Source organism: Danio rerio, chromosome 23 (genome assembly GCF_052040795.2).
Source record: "Danio rerio strain M-AB ecotype USA chromosome 23, GRCz13ab, whole genome shotgun sequence".
Taxonomy (NCBI): domain Eukaryota; kingdom Metazoa; phylum Chordata; class Actinopteri; order Cypriniformes; family Danionidae; genus Danio; species Danio rerio.
This window is the reverse complement of record NC_141043.1, coordinates 4,995,001-5,019,591: the sequence shown is the minus strand read 5'-3', so window position 1 is coordinate 5,019,591 and position 24,591 is coordinate 4,995,001. Positions and strand designations below refer to the sequence as shown.

General features: G+C 38.7%; 2 protein-coding genes across 9 annotated transcripts in view; both read left to right on the top strand.

Annotated features, from left to right (window-relative positions):
• ngfa (nerve growth factor a (beta polypeptide)) overlaps positions 1-20,686 on the top strand; it is a 48,754-nt gene extending 28,068 nt beyond the window's left edge. Inside the window, exons 2-3 of one of the 5 annotated variants that reach the window (XM_087305043.1) lie at positions 15,609-15,722; positions 18,752-20,686. In XM_087305043.1, the coding sequence (XP_087161169.1) occupies positions 18,763-19,464 (702 nt within the window). In that variant the 5' untranslated portion in view covers positions 15,609-15,722; positions 18,752-18,762 and the 3' untranslated portion in view covers positions 19,465-20,686. 5 annotated transcript variants of the gene reach the window in all.
• Positions 20,687-23,155: 2,469 nt separating this feature from the next.
• The window catches only part of tafazzin (tafazzin, phospholipid-lysophospholipid transacylase), an 8,907-nt gene continuing 7,471 nt past the window's right edge, over positions 23,156-24,591 (top strand). For 3 of the 4 annotated variants that reach the window (XM_087305141.1, XM_087305140.1, XM_087305139.1), the window contains exons 1-3: positions 23,156-23,211; positions 23,647-23,775; positions 24,496-24,591. The exon at positions 24,496-24,591 is cut by the window's right edge and continues 33 nt beyond it. In XM_087305141.1, coding sequence (XP_087161267.1) covers positions 23,667-23,775; positions 24,496-24,591 — 205 coding nt within the window. In that variant the 5' untranslated portion in view covers positions 23,156-23,211; positions 23,647-23,666. 4 annotated transcript variants of the gene reach the window in all.

Here is a 24,591-nt window from a genome sequence, read left to right as displayed (position 1 = left end):
TGTGGTTATGTGTATATGAAATTACGAATAACAAATGTAGCAGGGCATTAAATCACTGTTTGTTTCTTTGCATTTTAACTTTGTAAACTATAAACTCATGCGTCTCCTCACGGTTTGTCTCATTTTGTGAGCTAGCTTCGTTCGCTCACGTTCTCCCCTGCGGGCCACGCCCACTCCTGCCCGATGCTTGCGGAGCTCCACGCCCTTAATCATGCATCTTTTGAAAAAATTCTGAAGTAGACTTTAACCGAAAGTGGGGGGTGTCATGGCCCTTTAATCTATTGTACATGTTTCTGTTTATCCCATCTGTTCTCATTAATTCGGGTTAATTGTAAAGCAAGAACAGGATTCACATAGAAATAAAATACATTACCCCTGGTGCTATGCAGGAAATTCCACTTCCACACAAATTAGAGTATTGCAGCAAGCAAGGTGCACCGAAACAGATCTTCAGCTCTGCCCACTCCCATTAAAGGGCCATGAAACCCCCGTGTTTCAGCAGGGTGTTTTCACACCTTTAGTTTGGAAAAAAGTCAGGAAAGTGGGTGTGTCCAGCTCTGTTTAGGTGGAAGTGTTGGGGGAATGATTTGAATAAAAATGGGAGTTTCCATTTGGCACGCGCTGAATTTCATCGAGGCAAAACAAACACACACGCAGGGGAGAAAGAGAGTGTATGTGTTTAATGACAGTGGAATGTTTGACGTATAAGAGAAAAAACCTTTGCATTTCTCGGTAACTCAGATGCACTCGGTAGGTCATAAACCTGTGTGTGTATAGACTATCCTATATAAAATGCGGTGAAAATTTAACACAATAATTGGTAATAGTTTCATTGCAGTGTTTACATGTTTACAGTCGGAGAGCCGCATTTACAGCACATCTTTCAGTCCTTAATATTGTAGTGATATTATCGTACTGTAAACTAAGTAACTTAGAAATCATTTTGACCAAGGTCTGGCTATAAACTCTGAAAGAGTACTGCTGATGATAAGAATTATAACTTCGTTGTTATAACTATAACAACACCAACTGGAGCCGCGTCTATTTTAAAAGGAGACGAGCAGCAAATCCGGATTTCACCATTTCTAGATGCGAAAAGCTCTCTAGTAAAAAAATGTACTGTACAAATGTATTTCTGTCGCGTGTTGTGTGCACTGATCCACACGTGAGTCCACTTACGCTCTCATAGCTGGAAAATGAAAACAAATTTATAAACACAACACTGACGACCCGTGTCTCCAAACAATTCTTCTTCTTTTCCCACTTGTTATGGCAACACAACGTGTCGTCTCTCTGCCGTCTGAACACCGTTTCAGGTACAGCTATCATGCATATTAATGAAGTTGCACCGCATACACAATAGAGCGCGCTTATTAGTTTGAACCAAGTCTTTCTCATGAATGAATGCAGCACACTCAGAGACGGCATAAGGTACTCCCAGGTACAGACGTCCAGTTTACACGCTGGAATACATGCTAAGATCTCATGGCCGTGACGCAGCTTCAAAAATTAGTTTCAAACCGGAAGTACGAATTTGCTCTAAATAACGCAAAAACAACCAATTTTCACTTTTTAGTGAAATATATGTGTCCTCACAGTGATTTTAGCAGTGTGGGACACATATACGACTGTCAACAGCTCTAAACATGTGTTTTAGTGTTTCGTGACCCTTTAAAGCAGGGGTGTCAAACTCAATTCCTGGAGGGCTGAAGCTCTGCACTGTTTAGTTCCAACCCTGCTCCAACACACTTACCTAACAAGCCTGAAGGACTAAAGTAGTTTGATCAGGTGTGTTTAATTAGGGTTGGAGCTAAACTGTGCAGAGCTGCGGCCCTTTTGGAACTGAGTTTGACACCTGTGCTTTAAAGGCTCAAAACACTCTGGAGTGCTTTTTTTTTTTTTTTTTTTAACTGATTTGCGTGTGTTGAGCATCATTTAAGACAACGTTAGCACCTGTTAGGTTTAATTGTGGGGAAAATGTTATCATTTGAAGCTTTTGTCAGCTAATTCTAATAATATCTTCGGGGTTTAAAATAATTTTGGGGGCAGGATTAAAATCAAAAAAATATGTAAAGCATAAACTTATGGAAAGAATGCTTGTAAGCAAAGATGTGAAGGCAGTACACCCTATATTACAATTCATTTGACAGATTACAAGGAGGCACGGTAAAAGTAATTGCTTTATTTGATTCCATAATAAAAGTTCAAACACTTGTAAACAATGCATTCATTCATTTTCTTGTCGGCTTAGGCCCTTTATTAACAGCGGAATGAACCACCAACCTATCTAGCAAGTTTTCACGCAGCGGATGCCTTTCCAGCCGCAACCCATCTCTGGGAAACATCCACACACACACATACACTAAGGACAATTTAGCCTACCCAATTCACCTGTACCACATGTCTTTGGACTGTGGGGGAAACCGGAGCACTCGGAGGAAACCCACGCGAACGCAGGGAGAACATGCAAACTCCACACAGAAACGCCAACTGAGCTGAGGTTCGAACCAGCGACCCAGCAACCTTCTTGCTGTGAGGCGACAGCACTACCTATTGCGCCACTGCCTCGCCTAAAACAAAGCATAGTATTTCCAAATTAGACTTTGCAATAACAGAATAGACAAATTTAACTGTTCAAATAACGCATTAGTCCGTCACGTACATCCCTGCCCTCCTCCTCAGCACCCTGTGCCAGTGGCACTACTCGCTCGGCAGCAACAGGTGTATCTCATTCATGCTGGTACTCCTCTCCATGTCTTTCACAAAGGTTGTGCAGAGCACAAGTCAACGCCATAGCTTTGACTAGGTCGATGTCGCTGTCATTCCTCTTCATAAGGCACCGCCACCATCCTTTGAGTCTTCCAAATGCATTTTCGACTACCACCCATGCCCTGGACAGTTTCTTGTTGCAGGTATGTTGTTCTACTGACAGCCTACCATTGTCAGGGAATGGCTTGATGAGCCAATTGTCACTGAGTGTCACTGCACATCTGCTAGTGGAATGATGACGCGTCGGTTTCTCATTATTCATAGCTGAGTTTTCTTCCCTTATGAGAAGACCCTACTTCTTAATTATTCGTGACTAATAATAATAATAGTAATTCCTTACATTTATATAGTGCTTTTCTGGGCACTCAAAGCACTTTACACAATGGGGGGAAATCTCCTCATCCACCACCAGTGTGCAGCATCCACCTGGATGACGCGATGGCAGCCATTTTGTGCCAGACCGCACACCACACACCAGCTGATTGGTGGAGAGGAGACAGAGATGAAGCCAACTGGAATATGAGGATGGTTAGGAGGCCATGATGGACAGAAGCCAGAGGGCAGATTTGGCCAGGATGCCGGGGTTAAACCCCTACTCTTTTTCAAAGGACATTCTGGGATTTATAATGACCACAGAGAGTCGGGACCTCGGTTTAACATCTCATCCGAAAGACAGCACTCACTGAGCAGTATAGCGTCCCCGTCACTATACTGGGGCATTAGGACCCACAAAGACTGCAGGTTAGGGGCCCCTTGCTGGCCTCACTAACACCACTTCCGGCAGCAACCTAGCTTTCCCATGTGTCCCCCCATCCAGGTACTGACCAGGCGCAGCCCTGCTTAGCTTCAGTGGGCGACCATGTGAGAGTTGCAGAGGGCTAGCTGCCGGCTACATGTGCTTTCTGATGACAGACTAATGGACAGACAACCGTACTGCCAAGCTGCGAAAAAGCACATGACACGCATTATTTAGCAGTTTATGAAGGGTCGTATGTGTTTGTTTCCATGATCCACAGAGTTTGGTTGCTTGAATTAATCAATTAATCCTTTATGGCCTGTTTCCACTGAGTGGTACAGTACGGTTCAGTACACTTTTATGGCCGTTTCCACTATCAAAATGCTTACCGAACCATACCATAACACTTTTTCGGCTTCCTTTCGAAAGGGTACCAAAGACGAGAAAGGGTACCAAAAGGCGGAGATACATGCGCAGCTGAGCCATTTTTAAAAACACAGCGATAGAAGAATCAAATATATTATATTTATATTCATCTGACAATTATTTCTATCTTGTATTTTTCTGTTTGTATGTTGTAAAAATGTTTTCTTACTCTTTATTTGTCCACATTTTGTACAATAATTGTTTTATTTAAATGTTATTTGCATTGATTAGAGTAAATTTGATTGTAATTTTTGTTGTGTGATTTACTCAGTTAATATATGTGGTCTGCCACATAAGGACCACAGTACTCAGCCTTACTAATCTTAAATACAAGGCCCATATCTGGGCCACATAAAAATGTATTAGTTGACTCAAGCTTGGTGGTGTTGTGGCACTACTTTGGTCCAGTTCTGGCTAAAAGGATGTGAGCCAATTCTGGGCCGAAGAACACTTACTGATCTGGGGCACATCTTAGCTGTTGATTTGGGCCAGATCAGGGCCAAAGGAAATTTGTTGACTGGGATTGTTCAGTCTGAAATGAGTGAGTGAGTGAGTGAGTGAGTGAGTGAGTGAGTGAGTTGGGGTAGTGTGTGTGGGAATGTTTTCTGTCTGATGAATGAATATAACCTGGATACCCATTCATTTCCTATGACGGTCACTTTTGACCGGGAACATCACAGGTGTAACAAGGTTGATTAAAAAACTCAAAATTGAATGAAAGAGGTGATCATCACTTTTATACATTCAAATGCATAGTGTGGAAGATGTCATAAGGCCTTGAGGCAATCAGATGTAAAACACTGTATTTATGAGTGATTTAAGTTGTAAATCGGTCAGATTTGACCCGAACATAACAGGAAGGTTAATATATCATGCTTTATCACTACACAACATGCATTCGTAATACTTTGAGAAGAGCTTCTGTTGCAAAACTTCTGTATTTTTGTAAGAGAAAAGCTTGTCAGAGAAATGCTCAGCCATTTGTCATTGTCTTTGTTTGGTTCTCTTTGTGTTTTGTCATTTGTTGATAAAGACAGGCCATCTGTCTTTAGCACTGCTTCATTATCTCAGTGGTGCTGTAAACACCTCAGAAGAGCTTTGTGCGTCGACAAAATAGTGCTGACACTCACGAGCAAATCTTTTAACAGGTTGCTAAACCTACTGACATGCGATCAGTAAACACTGAAATGTTATGTGAGATTTCTCGTCGAGGTGAAAAGTTGTTTCGTGAGTTGTGATGTTTTGATGGCGCGTGAGGGTTAAATTAGCATTGAAACTTGGAGGCAGGATTGGATTTAAACTGCAAATCAAGTGCACACCTGGCAACCCAGCCTGGCCTTGGAGTTGCATGTGTGACTCGTTTGCTTGGGCGAGTATGATGCAACTGCTTTTTTACAGTAGTTCAGTGGCTGCCGAGGAGCCGCGTCCACCCGAAGCAACAACTGCAGCTGCACACATTATGGTTAATAACCATGCGATGGAATAGTACTTCAGATACAGGAACATGTGGAGTATTGTACTATTTCAGCCACATTATTGCTGTGCTGACATGTAAAGACCATAATTAAACTATTAATATTGTGTATGACTTTTAGCCGCATTTTAGCTCTTGAATAAAAGTGAAACTGGTAAAAACATGAAATGCGAAAAATTACACAAGTTTTAAGATTCCCTCACCATCAGAGTCTTTTCCTCAAAAATGACCGGTTTTAGTTCGGTTTGAATTGAGTTCATTTTTCCTCTTGGTGCGGTTCATTTGGGCAGGTGTGAATGTAGAAGCCGTACTCGAGTGTGCACCAAACGCGAACCAAAAAAGCACACCGAGACCTACTTGAAGAGGTGGTCCCTGTACACTTTCAAATGAACCCTGGAGCGGTAAAACTTATTGCGAACCCTGGAGCGGTTCGTTTGTGGTGAGTATATGGGTGCTTTCACACTAGCACTTTTTGTTCGCACCCGGGTTAGTTTGACGTCACAGTACAGTGTTTCCTCTAGGGTTTTTTCCAGCTGTGGCGGCAGACTCTCTTGGCCATTTTACACAGATCTACCACTACATAATGGTGTTATTTCATTGACAAATGTCATAGGCGCAGTATTATGTCGAGATCGCATTCATGTAATAGCCTACGAGCATGTCAATCTCTGCTTAAGTGCTGATTTCCTCTGCTCGTGCACAAAACTTATTGCGTGCCCTCAAATATACGCTGCTCAAGTGCAGATTTTTATGCGCGCCCTCAAATAAACGAGGTTGAAGTGTTATCTAGTGCATTTTTGTGCCGAGTATGTCTCCAGCATTTATTAGATTTGCTAGGAATATTTATGAATGTCTCCGATAGACTTGTGGAGCGGACCGCGGCATTAATGCGTCCTGAAGTAAAGTGAAACGGCTATAAACTCCAGCAAGATAAAGTCATTATATGCAGAACCACAGACCGTTATCTATAAATAAAGTAAAATTATCGAAACTGTGTTCATCATAACTGAAAGCTACGCCATGTTTGCTGGTCTCACGCATCACGCACATGTCAAGTCATTTAGTCAGTCAGTACGTCACCTTAAAGGGTTAAACAGAACGCACAGCACTACTACGGTCACAGAAAAGTTTGCGCTGTTATTATTCACTTACCTTTTCATATGTTTTTGGTGCGATTTTAACCCGATATTTAAAAAACGAGCGAATATTTAGAATAAGAACCTGTATTGTAGCCGTGGCGGGATGAATTTTGTTGTTTGCGCCCCCCCACGGAAGAATGAATGTAGCGGAAACCATGTTGTACAGTATGTTTAGCTAGTGTGAACGTGTCTTCTGAACTTGAGTGCGCACCCATGAACCGTACCCGAGTTCCCCTGAAAGAGGTGGTCTAGGGTACGGTTCATGTAAACTCTGGTACGGTTCACTTCTGATGAGAATGCAATCGTACCAAATAACGGAAGTGAACCGCCAACTGTACAACAAACTATCGTTCTCATAACGTTCGTTCATGTGTGTGTGTGTGTGTGTCACATTTCGTACCTTGGTGACAAACAGGACTGAGCCACCGCAAACACAGTCATTGGGCACTATCATACACCCGGCGCAATGTGGCGCAAGACGTGGCGCAGTAGTCTTTTGGTAGTTTCAGCTTGGCGCAAGAGTCGTTTTGAGGCGTTGCGCTACGCTGTTTAAATAGCAAATGCATTAGCGCTCATATGTGCGCCCATAGGCGTTCTGGTCTAAAAAGGAAGGTGTTCTGAGGCGGACCGCTGGCGCGTTGCTATTTTGAGAAACTATAATAGATTTTTCATTAGACCAAAACAAACCCGGTCTAAACTCCGGCACAGAGTTGCGCCTCGCTCACACACTGCTTAATACACACAAGAGAGCAATAGGCAAATATCTTTACATATGAAAAAAATTAAATATTAAGGATATATATAGGATATAATAAGAATAGATATAGGATATAAATATAAAGGATTAAAATATTACAAAACATATTATTTTCTAGCCTACATAAATATGAAAAATCACTGCTTTTATGTCTCCTTCATCTCTGGAGGCTTTTTCAGTTCATTCATAACAATTTGCTTTTGTATAATGTTATTATTATTAGCAGTATTATTTATTATATCCATATTTATATTTGTTTTATTAAAAACAAGCTTAGATTTGCCCACCTGTCAGGTTTTAGATCATATGGGGCACAGCATGCGTTTTAGGATATAACTCAGGTTTTTAAGCACATTTTGTTAATATTGTTCATTTATTCGTTTGCTTGAAATTAGAACTGAATTTAGAAATAGTTTTGAAACAAATATTTGCGCTTAACAAACGCAATTAATTATTTATAGACTAATTGATGTCTGTGCGTAAAGGTTTCCCTATCCAAGAGAGAAAGTGAAAGTAGTTCTGTTAAAAAAAAACTGTTAACTGTTTGCCAGTGAAATGCTATTTTTTTTTTCACTTAGACTTACTTTGCGTCCTGTAAATAGCGAATGCGCTCTTGGCGCGACGCAGCTGGCCCTTAAGGGAGTGGGAGATGAGACTCTAATTGGTTTATTCTCAAAACACACTTATAACTCATTAAGAAAATAAGCTCAACCCTTTAAGACCATGCGCCACGACGCAAAGCAAATTTTCCCGTCCGTAAATTAGCAAAAATGCGTTCTGACACGCCCTGAAAGTGTTTGCGCCCTGCGTTTTGAGCTCTGCGCATGGACTGTCAAAATAGAGCCCATACACAGTAATGTCTGCGCTGTGCATTATCTGAATTAATTGTTTATTTGCTCTGAAAATGAAATGTAAATATTCACATTTACACGAGCAGACCTATCTCTCTCATCCCTCTATTTTTTTTTCCTCAGCAGGATGCTAGGCCATACTGTCTTGTGTGTTTGTTTGTTAGTTTTTTTCACTCAAATGAACAATTGAAAACAACTTCAAACTGCTGGAATCTTTCAGAAAATCCTGCTGTCATCATTAGTTCCAGATACCAGGATGCAGTTTAAAACTGAAGTTATGAAGTCTGGAGGAGAGTGTCAATAGCTCCTCTTTGAGTGTTTATGCAGCTCTTGCTAGAGGGAGTTTGGCTTAATTTATGAGCACCATTGAGTGTTTCAAGCGTCGCAGGCCTGGATGACTCTGGCTTGTGTATCAGTTTGAGTGTGTGTTTATATGTGCGGCACATGTGAGATTTTAGACCCACTTCCTCTGAAACACTGAAAACTGCTCACTTCAACGAGTACAACATCTGTAAACATACACATGCCCGTAGCCGGGGGGGTCCCCCACGGCCAAAAGGTCCAGAATTTGTCCTTTTAATTATTTTGTGTAATTTAATATTATATAATGTATTTATTATATAATAAATATAATATATTTATATTCAATATTGTAATAAAGTGTAATTTTAAATAACTCTGGGCAGTAATTTGTTTCTTATAGAGCCTCAAAGCCACAATAATGTGATGCGAGTCATGACATAACCCACTGAGTGGTAACATTTGAATCTTTGATGTGACATCCATACTGAGTAACACTGTGGGTCGAAAAAAGCAAGAAGGCAGAAAAGGCAGGCAGCAGCATCATTATCGCAAAATATTGTGTTTAAAAAGACTGCCAAACAGGGTAAGGGTAAGGGTAAGGCTAAAGTTACTTACTTCCTAACAGATGAAAATGTGCCCCTTTATCCATGAGGTTCTACACTCAAAAAAATCAACTAGGCATGTATTGGATTTACAAAATAAAAGTTTGTCAGACTGAAAAGAACAAATCAAGTTCACGTATGTTAAATGATTAATTCATGTTATTTGAAACTGAATCAAGAAATAATCAAATGAATTTGATCAGAACATGTTGATTCAATGAGACTGAGGTGCTTCAAATCGACAACTCTCACTCTGGAGAGTCACTTCGCGCATATCAGTAGGTGGCGGTAGTGCGTTTGGTTGTCACCATACGAAAACAACAAGAAGAAGTATCACCGCGTGTTTTCGGCACATTATGGGAATTGGTTTTCCCAAGAGCTTGAATGTTATGCATGTTATGTTGTTGGCTATATGTTTCCTATACATTTTATACTTTTACATTTTGAATAGAAGTACCAAAGTGAAGAAAGCTGTTTAAACTCAATTGGTAAAAAAAAAATGATGTTAATGTCCTACAGGTATTGCTTGGGGATCAGTTTTCTTAAGAGCCAAGGTTATTTTGTTGGCTAAATGTTTCTTATACATTTTATATTACATATTACAATTTTGGATATTATATAACATTTTGTATCAGAATATTAAAGAAGAAATTTGTTTAAATGTGATTGGTGCCAGCTAAAGGCTATAATAAAAGATATATATATATATATAACATGTTTTCTGTCCTTTTTGTGTTGAATTACTTAATTTTAGATCTTGCTTCATAGTTTTGTAATTTAAAAAATGTAATTTTAACAACAGAGTGGCGCAGTGGGTAGCACGTTCGCCTCACAGCAAGAAGGTCGTTGGGTCGCTGGTTCGAACCTCGGCTCAGTTGGTGTTTCTGTGTGGAGTTTGTATGTTCTCCATGCCTTCGCGTGGGTTTCCTCCGGGTGCTCCGATTTCCCCCACAGTCCAAAGGCATGTGGTACAGGTGAATTGGGTAAGCTAAATTGTCCGTAGTGTGTGTGTGTGAATGTTTCTCAGATGGGATGCGGCTGGAAGGACATCCGCTGCGTAAAAAAACGTGCTGGATAAGTTGGCGGTTCATTCCGCTGTGGCGACCTCGAATTAATAAAGGGACTAAGCCAGGGGTCGGCAACCCAAAATGTTGAAAGAGCCATATTGGACCAACAAAAACAAATATGTCTGGAGCCGCAATAAATTAAAAGCTTTATATAAGCCTTATAATGATGGCAACACATGCTATATGTATTTATATTAGCTATATTAGCCTACTAAAAAAATGACTTCGTTGGCTACAAATACATACTGAAGGGTCAATCTCCAAGGGTGTGTGTCAAGGAAAGACAGTCTCGTTTTTTCCTTTAGCAACTCGCAAAATCTGCTCCCAAATGCAGTTTGCATATCAACGATCGCACCTTGTAAATAATCACCGTTGAGTGAGTGATCGGGATGGGCTTCTTTGAATTCTCTCAGGGAGGGAAAATGAGAAAGCGTGCCCTGCTGAACATCTTTGGCAAAGACAGCTTGCGCTCCATGGCGCATCACACAGCCGCCGGTTTGTTTACAACAGCTACCTGCCTGGCATCCCGCCCTGCTGATAGAAACGTGTGTCGCAGGCTATGACGCAAATCTTCGTTGACAGAAATGTTGAAATTAAATATTCTACACACTTTTACAGCATTGGAAAACGTTAAGATTGTTTGTCCTCCTACAGAAACCATATTCAAACAAAAAAATATATTTTCCTCCCTCATCGTTTTCCATTTTCAAACATTTTTTGAAAAAGTTTCAGGGAGCCACTAGGGCAGCGCTAAAGAGCCGCATGCGGCTCTAGAGCCGCGGGTTGCCGACCCCTGGACTAAGCCGACAAGAAAATGAATGAATGAATTTAAACAACAATATTGACATAATTTTGACAATATAGACATAATTTTGTTAAAGTAAAGCTTTAGTGTTACATTGAGTAAATTAGAATCATTTTAATTAGAATAACACAATACAAACATTTTGAGTCAATTAGTTGCAAAGAAGTTAGACTGACATATTGAAACCATGTTTTATCTACAAATGTGCTTTGTGTTCATACAACATGTTCAAAGCAGTTCAGGTTTACTTGATTGGATTAGATGCATAAAGGGTGCCACGATTAAATCATGTTCATTCAACATTTTTTTTTTTTTTTGAGTGTAGGCTAACTGTTCGCATTGGCCGGGACATCCTGTTTAGTTATTGACTTCAGTTTTTTTAATATTTATTGACTCCAAATTCAGTAAATTTTTTACATATTTTTTTTAATAACTGTCCGACGAAGGCTTTAATGGCAAGTGGAGTCCTCAGCCGTCAAATGTCACTTCACAGCAAAACGTGCTAATCTCGTCTTGTCTGTGTTTGGTCAGTTCATTCGTTTTGTTCTGATCGGATTTAAATCCTATCGGTCAAACCACTTCAGAAGGTAATCTGGGATGCATTCCAGATGAAACTGGACAGGTCTAATCATTTTTTTAGACAAAATTACTATAAACAAAAAAAAATCTGCCCTGCACCTGAAACACCTGTAGGTGCGCTTTTACAGCCAAAATTCTATTAAAAAACATGTTTACTATAAGCATAAAACATGACTGACTAACTTTACAGGCCTGTAGCCAAGGGGGCTTCGAGTGGTTCGGAAGACAAACTGGTTCAGAATTTGGTCCAGAATTTGTCCCATACATGAGCTCATTTGACCTATTTTGACTGCTATGCCATCATAAATGATGAAAATCATCCATTGAAAAAAGGCTTTAAGACCAAACAGAATCCTCTGTCGGCTGTTGCTTGGGTGGGACTATAATCTGATGGAAGAGAAGTCTTCTTTCACTATACTGTATTGTTTTTAAACAGAGAAAACATTTTACAGGTAACTTTTATTCTAAATCTTGGACCTTACTTCTGAAATAAAAATGAGCAATAAAAAGATGTGAAGCACCAGAAGCGCACCATATTACATTAATTTGAATATATTTTGGCTATTGTTGATATCCAGGAATTTTCAAATGTATTTTTTTTACCAAAAAGGCTAGACAAATTCAGAAGAATTCATTATTATTATTATTATTATTATTATTATTATTATTATTATTATTATTATTATTTAGTGTTTTTATTATGTTTTAATTATTATTTTTTATTGAAATGGCCTAATTGAAATTGTGACTAAGGACAGTCGAATGTGCTGGCCAGTTTGTTTTTTTTATCCAATGAATGATAGTAGGCTACAGTTTTTTTAACTTTAAAACTTTAACAGATTTATATTTTTTCTAATGATATATGATTTAATAAATGAGTATTTTAAAAAAAATTCTTGTTTTAATTTTTTATAGCAATTTTTTTAGGAAATATTTTAGTACATCAAAAAGTCTGGTTATGATGACATCTGACTAGCTAATCCAGCAAAAAAGTCACTAAAATGCAGTAGTTAAATCTCATAGTTGATTAGAAACTGAGGCGTATAACTGCAAAAAGGTCAACTTTTTGTGGAAAAAAGAACCCCCCCTCTCACCACACTGGCTACGGGCCTGATACACTTACTACACTCTCAGAAATAAAGGTACGCAAGCTGTCACTAGGGTGCGGTACCTTTTCAAAAGGTACACATTTGTACTTAAAAGGTCCATATTGGTACCTCAAAAGTATATATTAGTAAACAAATTTTAAGAGGAACACTTTTGTACTTTTTAGTTACTAATTTGTACCCTTGAGGTATTAATATGGACCTTTTAGATACAAATTTGTACCTTTTGAAAAGGTACCACCCCAGTGACAGCTCGCGTACCTTTATTTCTGAGAGTGTATGAAAGTTAATTTGATTGAACCATCATAACACGTTATGTTCATTTTGACTTGGGACAGAAACAATTTTCTTTCAATAAATACAATATTGTATTATAATGTAATACAAAAGATCTTTTTCAAAGTGAAGCTTAAAATGTAAAATATATGTTGTATTGCTAATCTGTTATTTTAATGAAAAATAATTAATGTGTTTAATAAATTTATTTAATGAGTTATAAATTCAACTCTGTTTAGTCTAATGGAGTTAAACTTATTTTTCATCCCCCAAAAATCCAAACATTTATTTATTTATTTATTTATTAGGTTCAATAACAAAAACAAAATAAGTTCATTAGATATGTGGAAGTCACCATTTGAGATGAATCAAAAAAGGTATTTCATAATTGCCCTAAGACAAGAAGAAGCATTCAAACAACGCTTACAACATGCTCATAGACAATACTACAGTAAAATGTATCATGACACTACAAACGACATGAAATAGTCATGTTATATTATTCAGATTAGGTTATGAAAAGCAGACATTTCTGACAGGCTGAGACTTGAAAGCTTATTAATGCGAGTTGGTTAATGTCAGCAGCTTCAGATACAAACACTAACTGTGTTTTCAGTCCTTCAGCTGCACAAAACACAACCACCTACACACACACATACAGCACACGGTTTATTGTGTTTAAGTTGAGCTTTCAACCTGTTTGCTTTGCGAGTTTAAACTGTTGCTACTGTGAGTCTTGCCATGTTTTGAGCTGAAGTTACAGTGGAAGACCCTATGTGCAGATCAACTGTCGGTGCACGTCTGTCCTCTAGTGGCCAATCTCAATACAGCATTCTTTCTCCAATGATTTAAATTAGGTGAATATTTAAATAATATTATTAATAATAATAATAATAATAATAATAATAATAATAATAATAATAACATTAATAATAATAATAACAATAATAATAATAATAATAAAATAATAATAACAATAATAATAATAATAACAATAACAATAATAATAATAATAATAATAATAATAATGGGCAACACGGTGGCTCACTGGTTAGCACTGTCGCCTCACAGCAAGAAAGTTGCTGGTTCAAGCCCCGGCTGGGTCAGTTGGCGTTTCTGTGTGGAGTTTGCATGCATATATATATATATATATATATATATATATATATATATATATATATATATATATATATATATATATATATATATATATATATATAAATAAATTAGTTTTTGGCTTTTTCAAAATGTATTCCCCTTTGTGTGAACGTATGTGTGTGTGTGTCCGCCATGCTTGCTTTATTAGAGATGTACTAATGCGTTCGATAATACAATTCCTATAAGCAGGGCCGGGTTAACCATGGGCATTGTGAAAATAATAATAAAACTTGCAAAATATTGATGTTAATATATGTGGTAAATTCAGTTATCACTACATAACTGGTGCCCTTATGCTCATGTGAGGCTAAAAATGTCACTACCAAAACATTGATGTTAATATGTGATTATTCGATTATCACTACATAGCTGGTGCCCTCGTGTCAGGCTAAAATATCAATATCAATAACAAAATATTGATGTTAATATTTGTCAAATGTAATTATCAGTAGTGATGCAGCAGGAAACAGGTGCTGTTAGTTATCACTTACGATACCGGCCTCACTTTGTACCCAAGGCTCTCGGCCCTGCCCCACTTGCTTCACTGAGTTAAGACAACTTCACTGTTTAGGTCACGGGTGTCCAAAGTCGGTCCTGGAGGGCCGGTGTCCTGCTGATCTTAGCTCCAACTTGCTTCAACACACCTGCATACCTAGTAAGAGCTTGATTAGCTTGTTCATGTGTGTTTGATTGGGGTTGGAACTAAACTCTCCAGGACACCGGCCCTCCAGGACCGAGTGTGGACACCCCTGATTTAGGTGAAGTAAACTTTAACTTTCAAGGCAGCACAAACACTTATTTTTTAAGTTGAAATGACAACATTTTTTACAGTGTGCCTGCACTATAATTAATAAAACTGTATGATTCAGGGAATGGCGAGGCAGTGGCGCAGTAGGAAGTGCTTTCGCCTCACAGCAAGAAGGTTGCTGGGTCGCTGGTTCGAACCTCGGCTCAGTTAGCGTTTCTGTGAGGAGTTTGCATGTTCTCCCAGCCTTCACGTGGGTTTCCTCCAGGTGCTCTGGTTTCCCCCACAGTCCAAAGACATGCGGTACAGGTGAATTGGGTAGGCGAAATTGTCCGTAGTGCGTGTGGATGTTTCCCAGAGTAGGGCATCCGCTGCGTAAAAACTTGCCTGATAAGTTGGCGGTTCATTCCGCTGTGGCGACCCCGGATTAATAAAGGGACTAAGCTGACAAGAAAATGAATGAATGAATGAATGATTCAGGGAATTAAATGCTGGAAGTAAATGCTGCTATCAAAGTCACTCTCCATCTCCTCAGTGTGAGGGGGTTTGTATTGCCACCAGTGTGCAAATGAACTGTTTTAATGCATGTAATGAAACTACCTTTTTTATTCAAACCCTTCCCTCTGTCCGCACGTGAAATTCGCATATCAACACGGCTGGAACACGACGCCTTTTCCTAGCTTTTTTTCTAATCAGAGGTGTGAAAACTTTCAATATCCTTTAATGCATGCAGCATTGTTATGTGCCTGTCGAACACATGAAATTGGATTTTGTTTTGTTTTTTAGCTTAAGAGCCATGTTTGTGTGTTTTACAGAAAAGAGCAGACGCACAGGCCAGTCCAGATGGCAGGGGCTTGGGGGTCAGCCTGCATTGGACTCTGGCTCTAGCAGCCCACTGGGCCCTCACTTCAACTCTGAACATTTCACAGGTCAGTCAGCACATATATAAGCTCATAAAATAAAGGTTTTTATTAGGATTGATGATTTTACGATGAACGTCCCATTAAACTTTCCATTTTTTCCACAAGGAGGAAAAAAAAGCTCTTTAGATTAGGAATTCTCAACTACTTTACTTTATCATACTTTAATTATTTAATTTTGTTATTAAATATGTATGGTGTGTCCCAGAGATGGGTTGTGGCTGGAAGGGCATCAGCTGCGTAAAAACTTGCTGGATAAGTTGGCGGTTCATTCTGCTGTTGCGACCCCAGATTAATAAAGGGGCTAAGCCGACAACAAAATGAATGAATATGTAAGGTGGCCGAGCGAGCTTAACATGCTGCAATTTAGGAAAACACATGCAATTACAAAAAACAACAGCAAATTATGAAAAGATCTTCATCCGTTTGACTGCACACCTGCTGCAAATCCTGACAATGCAAACACATCACAAAATGCACTGCATTTCCCACAACACAAACCCTCCTGTTACCCTAAAATCTGCTAACACCTTCCATCCATTGGGGTCAATTTGACCTCAGCAATTTAAAACCTAAAAAATTAAAATTTTCGGGGTTTTTTTGACAAAAGTTCCCACATAGCAAAATATATTTGGCCCAGCTCTGGCCCACACAATCAGGTTTTGCTTGGCCCACATGCCGCAGTGAATTACGGTACATGACTGGACCAAATCTGGCTTCCAGACAAGAGCCAAACACGGACCATATCTGGACCAAGTCTCAGCCAAGTTAATAACTCATAACTGGGCCTGAACTGGGCCAGATAGGTTTGTGTGTCACGATTACAATGAAATTGATAAACCCATGGAGTGATGCGCTTTAAGCACACTATGGGCACGCTTTTTCTCAAAGTGACCTGATTGGTAAAAAAATTTTTCTTTACTCAAAAATGATCAATGATTTTAGTGTATTTTAAATGTGGGTCAAGACTGGCCAAACTCACATGGCCCACTTATCAAATTTTTAAATCTGGGCCAAATACTACGTTTTTCATCTGGCCCAAATCTTGTGTGCCGACTTAAAGACGGTGCCGCCTCTGCCAAACCCGGGCCATGTTTGGCCACATGCTGTATGCCAGTGCTGGATAAATGCCTGCTGTGCCAGCTTTATGCCAAATCTGGGCCAGAATTCTTTGCTACTAGGGTTTAGTGTCAGGCAATTGATGTCTTTGTTTACTACTTCACAACACTCTGAAATACATCACCAACCCCTGTCTATGGTAAGCAAGGGAGATGGCATCCATTATTTAATAGACCAACTTCTGTTTAGATACGGCACTTCCCTTCTGCCGACCACCATAGAAGACGAAGAGCTGCTCAGATGATATAAAGCTCATATTGACATGCTTCAACTCTTTTGTTTAAAGGTAACTGTGTAGTTACTAATGCAGTGAAAATCTATTTGCTAACTGCAATCACACATGAACACAATACTGCATTTACTGACTTTACATTTTTGTGCACTAGTGATGGGCAGTTCGGATCATTTTACTGACTCTTGAACTTTGAGTCTCGTTCATCGAGATGAACAAATCTTTTTGAGTCATTTCGTTCATTTGGTTCAATTAGCCTAAATATTATTAAAATGTTACGAATTGCTTCCAAACACATCTACAAGTAGCCCAAAAGGTTGATCACATGACAAATAGAAAGAGAAAATAATAATTCAATGTTTACCTGCTCTTTTGTCTTTAAAGGTATTGTTGTCTCTTTGCTTAGCTCACTTTTTCATGTCTTCAAATGTCAGTGGTTTGTTCACGTTACATTGATAGTCACATATAATCTTAACCAAAGTACACAGTCTGAGTCGATAGGAGCCTTGATAATTAGTTCATCTTTCGAGTCTTCTGGTTCTTGAGTCGTTCGTTCATCACGTGACAGAATGACTCAATCCCGAGGACTTGAGAGATGAACGGATCAATTCTTTTTCCAGCTCTAAACGCGTATGATTGACCTGTGATGAACGAATGACTCAAACCCGAAAGAGGACTCGAGAGATGAACGGATCAATTCTTTTTCAGGCTCTGAACGCATATGATTGGCCCGTGATGAACGAATGACTCAAACCCGAAAGAGGACTCGAGAGATGAACGGATCAATTCTTTTTCAGGCTCTGAACGCATATGATTGGCCCGTGATGAACGAATGACTCAGACCCAATAGAGGACTCGAGAGTTGAACAGATTAATTATTTTTCCCGCTCTGAACGCATATGATTGGCTTCTGCCTTTCCGCGATGAATGACTCAAAAGACTTGAAATGAACGATACCACCTGCACAAATGTGCGCACACACACGGATGAACGAATGACTCCCGGAGAGGACTCGTAATTCCCGAGTCATATTGAAGATTCGTTCAAAATTCACAAATCGTTCAAGAACGACCCATCACTACTGCGCACTAAGCTATGTTTTTGTGAAGTGAACATTGTATCAGTTCATGAAACACGGTTATTTTCTGTAAATTGAAACAGTTCTATAAAACTTCAGTTTTTTTACGAAAAAATGTCTGGCAACCACAGCTGCCGGAATTTTTCTGTAAGTTTAACTGATTTTTTTAACACTCTCTGAGTGTTTATAATGTTAACTCTTTCAAAAGTGTTATTTTAACACTTTTATATTGGTTCCCATATAAACTCTGAGGGAGTGTCAATTTTAACTCTAAGGTAGCTAAATCTACTATCTAAAATTTGCAGTGTGTGTTTTTTAATAAGAGGTTTAATGACAACTAGATTAAAAGTTTATTTAAAAAATAAACAAATAAATGTATAAATGCCTAGGACAAAGAAAAATAGACAATACATTGTGAAATTTCCACAGGTGACATACTTCCATGCATGACGTGACTTCAATATGAACAGTTCTGTATTTCTGCTGAAATGTTAAGCAGTCAGGGATACTGTGCAGGCCACTTCACTAATAGAAAGCAAGCTGTTTCTAACAAACTGGAGAATTAATTTTCCATGTTGCTGATTATCTGAGGTGTGTCTGTTTCTGCAGGACGAGTGCCCATGAGGTCGTTGACGCTGGTCCTGCTCATCCTGATCAGCATTCAGGCTGCACTCATTATGGGAGGCCACACCCAGGCACAGGCGTCAGCCAATCAGCACGCGGCAACACAAAACTCACCCAGGCTTTACAGCCAATCAAAAGAGGACTTGCACTATGACGAACTAATTCCCACCGTGGACCCCAAACTCTTCAACAAGCGCCGCTACCGCTCACCTCGTGTAGTTTTTAGTGATGTGATCACTGCTGAAAAAGAAATGGGAACCCCCAGGCGTCCACGCATCCGACGGAAGGCAAACGACTTCCTGCATCGTGGTGAGTACTCGGTGTGTGACAGCGAAGAGCACTGGGTTGGCAACCTGACCCATGCCACAGACTTAGGGGGCAATGAAGTCATGGTGCTACCACATTTTCGCATCAACAACGTTGTAAAGAAGCAGCTCTTCTACGAGACCACATGTCGTGTGAAGAAACCTGTTGGCGCCCCTAAGCCCGGTCAAGGAGCCAGTGGCGTTAAAGCAGGAACCTCTAGCTGTCGTGGCATTGACAGCAAGCACTGGAACTCTTACTGCACCAACACACACACCTATGTGCGGGCGCTAACGTCCTACAAAAACCAGATCGCTTGGAGGTTCATCCGAATCAACGCCGCATGTGTCTGTGTGCTCAGCCGTAACTCCTGGAGGCATGGACTGAAGTATTGACTGTTATCTCAGCAATCCAATGCAGCCTCCTGTTGAAAGTCCCTTTCACCCATCATTATTATCATCTGTACTGCCAACGCCACTGAGTCCCCACCCTTTACCTGTATTCTTTATGACATCGCAACCTAGGACCCTTCTACCCTACCTCACTCTGTAAATTATTGGTCAATTTAAGTTATGAGGACTGCATGACATATTTATATAGTTTATATAATCAGAATATAAATATTATATATATATATATATATATATATATATATATATATATATATATATATATATATATATATATATATATATATATATATATATATAAACATACATACAGGGTTGCCCATTTATATGGATACATCTTAGTAAAATGAGAATGGTTGGTGATATTAACGTCCTGTATGTGGTACATTAGTATATGTGAGGGGGGAAACTTTTCAAGATTGGTGGTGACCATGGTGGCCATTTTGAAGTCGGCCATCTTGGATCCAACTTTTGCTTTTTCAATCGGAAGAGGGTCATGTGACACATCGAACTGATTGGAAATTTCACAAGAAAATCAATGGTGTGCTTGATTTTAACGTAACTTTATTCTTTCATGAGTTATTTACAAGTTTCTGACCACTTATAAAATGTGTTCAATGTGTCGCCCATTGTGTTGGATTGTCAATGCAACCCTCTTCTCCCACTCTTCACACACTGATAGCAACACCGCAGGAGAAATGCCAGCACAGACTTCCAGAATCCAGTTTCAGGTGCTGCACATCTTGTATCTTCACACCATTGACAACAAAGATAGTCGGGCCATTCTTCATCAGTGGAAACCTCAAGGCCACTTGTCTATGGCAGGGGTGGCCAACCCTGTTCCTGGAGAGCCACCTTCCTGCAGATTTTAGTTGCAACCCATATCAAACACACCTGCCTGTAATTATCACGTGGTGTTCAGGTCCTAATTAATTGGTTCAGGTGTGTTTGATATGGGTAGCAACTAAAATCTGCAGGAAGGTGGCTTCAAGAACAGGGTTGGCCACCCCTGGTCTATGGTGTGAAGATACGCCATTGTTTTTCTTGTGAAATTCCCAATAATTTTGATGTGTCACATGACTCTCTTCCTATTAAAACAACAAAAGTTGGATCCAAGATGGCAGACTTCAAAATGGCCACCATGGTCACCACCCAACTTGAAAGGTTTGCCCCCTCACATATACTAATGTGCCACAAACAGGACGTTATTATCACCAACTAATCCCATTTTTAAGGTGTATCCATATAAAGGCCCTCCCTATGTATGTGTATATATATATGTGTGTGTGTGTGTGTGTGTGTGTGTGTGTGTGTGTGTGTGTGTGTGTGTGTGTGTGTGTGTGTGAGAGAGAGAGTACGTGTGTATATATGTGTGTGTGTGTGTGTGTGTGTGTATGTGTGTGTATACTGTATACATAAAGCAAGCTTTTGTTGTGCTGTTGATGCTCTTATTTATTAAACACCCCACTTCTGTATGTCAATGGAAGACTGCTTCTGTCGTAATCTCATATCAGTATTTAATTAAAACGTTTCTTTTATTGTTATGAACTCTAAACATGGGAAAGCATTGTTTACACTTTATTTGAGATGTCCTTGTTACAGTGTAACTGTTCCTTTAACTACTAAATAATATGAATTATATTATTAATTAAATAACTCCTTCAAACTAATGTGATTTCAAATATGACCCAATTTTACTTGTCAGAACATTCAGCACACATCAGTATGTTAAATAAATATATATTTTTTTTTAATAATTATGAAATTATATATGAAAATACAGTTATGGAAGATGAAGATGGTATGAATATAACCAAAAGAGTGTGTGGTTTTGTTGGGTTAGGGATGCGTTTGTTTTGGTGCTTTCAAATGTCAACATTGTATCACAAAATACATTTTTAATTTGGTGGCATATTGTCTTTTAAAGTCCTGTTTTGCATGCACTTATACTTGTATAACTTACTTGGTAATAACTACTTGCACTAAACCTACTCATGGATCAAACCTTAACATTTTTATTAAAGAGTTGTTAGGTGTAAAAAAATTTAATTATAAAAAAATAATAAATAAAAAAATATGAAAATGCTATTGAAAAAATAAATAAAATGTAATAATTATATAATTATTATCTAATAAAACTATAAAACTCAGCATTAATAATAATAGAATGATTATTATTACTGTTAACAATACTAGTAGTAGTAGTAGTAGTAATAATAATATTAATAATAATAATACATATAGCTGCAAGCAGCGATTAAGGGGCCAAGCACTTCATAGACAGAATGAGCAAAGCAGTCCAAAGCCAGATTGAGCAAAGCAAAACCCGCTATTTCATTCATTCATTCATTTTCTTGTTGGCTTAGTCCCTTTTTTTAATCCAGGGTCGCCACAGCGGAATGAACCGATAACTTATCCTGCAGGTTTTTACGCAGCGGATGCCTTTCCAGCCGCAACCTATATCTGTGGAACATCCACACACATTCAGACAAATGGACAATTTAGCCTACCCAATTCACCTGTACCGCATGTCATTGGACTGTGGGGGGAAGCTGGAGCACCCGGAGGAAACCCACGCGAACGCAGGGAGAACATGCAAACTCCACACAGAAACGCCAACTGAGCCGAAACTCAAACCAGCGACCCAGCGACCTTCTTGCTGTGAGGCGACAGCACTACTGTGCCACTGCTTCATCCCCCGCTATTTCAGTGTTGTTGTTTTTTCTAGGGTATTGTGGTTTTTTTATTTAACAGATGAAGATTAGTTCTGTTACAAATTTTCTCTGTCACTTTGGTCCATTTCTCAGATCCCGTACAATCTTCAGATTAGAGTGTCACTTATGTAAAAATGTATTGACGGGTTTTCCAGAAATATGATCTGGCTTGAAGCATACAAAAGGAACAATGAATCACCAGGTTATGTTTTAGTGTTGGTAATTGTCACTAACACACACACACACATTTGTATTTTAAACATTAAATAAAAGTAAAAAAAATAAATTATTTTTTTTATTTCACATGGCAACAGGAAAAGGCACAGCCAATCACAATGTTCATATGTGTTTGGGGGGCGGTGCAACTCGACGAGAGACTAGATTTAACCCTTTCGGCATGTTAATATTGACAGGATTTTTTTTAAGTGAATGAAATTATTGGTGGGGACATTTTAAAAGTTGATGTTAATCTACGCCCCTGGCTAGCACTTCCGTTTTTTTTTTTTGTTTTGTTTTTTTTTTCCTGCCACCTCGATGTGCGCGCATCCTGAATGTTTACAAACATGGTAATTTGTCTATATGATTTTCTTTTTGTAATTAAAAATATTGATATTTTTTTCCCTTACGTTGAGACAATGTTTTTTTAATAGCAAAACAGATCATTTACATAAAAAAAATGTATTAATCTTATTATTTTCTTAACAATAAAAAATATGCAAATGAAATAAAAATATATAAAAATGATAAATGAAATATATACAAATGTAAATTTGCAAACCGAAAATGTTATATTTTTCTCACTGAATTGCAGCATTATTCTGAGAACTAAATTGCACAATCTCTTCCTTTAAGTGTTATATATATATATATATTGTAATGTACTATGAATGTTTTGTGCATTCCTCTTAACAAAAAAGGAAACCCACGACTACAAAACTACAACTCCCATCAGCACCCAGATTAGTACACTACTTCCGGTGGCGTGTTTTTCTGCGCCCATCGGCTGTCGAGACGGAAGGTGGGAAGATTAAAGATTATAGTTTGTTCAAAAATTACATTTAATAATAAATCAAACTCACATTATAGTTAATTTTGATACCACAGACAATGTCCAAATGTTGAACTGCATGCGTAACTAAATTTAGCCACGTGATATCACCCTTGTTTACGTGTGTTTAAAATGAGTAGAAGTTTCTCGTGTTTTGACTTCTTCAACATGACTATATTTTGTGACAGATTGTCGCTGTAATTTTCGTCATGTAATTTTTACAGCAGCAGCTGCTCCTGTACTTTTAGTTTTATTTTTTTGCTTGCGCTTTTATCCCAGAAACATTACGTCACATTTAAACAAACACATACTCAGTAAATATTTACAGCCAAACTGCATTGAATACTTTACTATCAGCTGGACATTCTTCCAGATGTTAAAGTCTTCTCTGTTACAATGTCTTAGTGTGGTTTAATGCTGTGGCGATGCCCTTGGAGGTGACATGGCCCTTCCCACAATGCCCCCGCCTGGGCTGGAGAATATCCAGCCGAGTGGTCATGGGAATGGTGGGCTCATACAGTTACCTTTGGACCAGTAAGTGAAATCTTCCTCTGTTTATATTTTGAATTATTAGTAGTAAATTAAAATGCCCCGTGAAAATTAAATATATTTAGATAGTTTCAGTCGTTTAGTTTTAAGGATATCAGTCAGATCAGTGTTTCTCAACCATGCTCCTGGAGGACCACCAACACTGCATGTTTTAGATGTCTCCTTTGTCTGTCATACTTATTACTGTTCATGCGGTTCTTGCTAAAAATCGAAATCAGGTGTGTTTGGTTAAGAAGACATGGAAAACAAGCAGAGCTGGTGGTCCTCCAGGAACATGGCTGAGAAACACTATTAGATAGCATGCTCAAAAAGTGACAAAATTCGCAGTTGGAAAATATAAAACTGGTATAAATATCTGAAGCTTTCCATTTGTCACTTCTTGTCAAACCTCTTTTCACATCACCACGTTTAAGTTTCTCATTAAATCTTGACCAATCAAATACTCTCCAGTGTCCCATCCCCTTCAAAACACTTTTCATTTGCTTCACCTGAACCACTCTCATTGGCAGAACTGTGATGAAAAACAAAACTCTATTGGCTGTTTGTGTGAAAGGGGAGGAGCTACAATATGTCTTACTCTTTTTTTTATTTTTAAGTTGAGATTATTTTAAACATTGTATAAAACAATGCACTTTTCAAAGCACTTTATGGGACCTTTAAAACAGATGCTGCTTAATGGCCTTCTCATAATTTATCTGATTCCAGAGTATTTTAACTCGCTGATGGTGCACAACCAGGACGTCTTGTTGAACCTGGTTGATGAGCGTCCTCAGGACACACCCCTTATCACAGTATGCAATC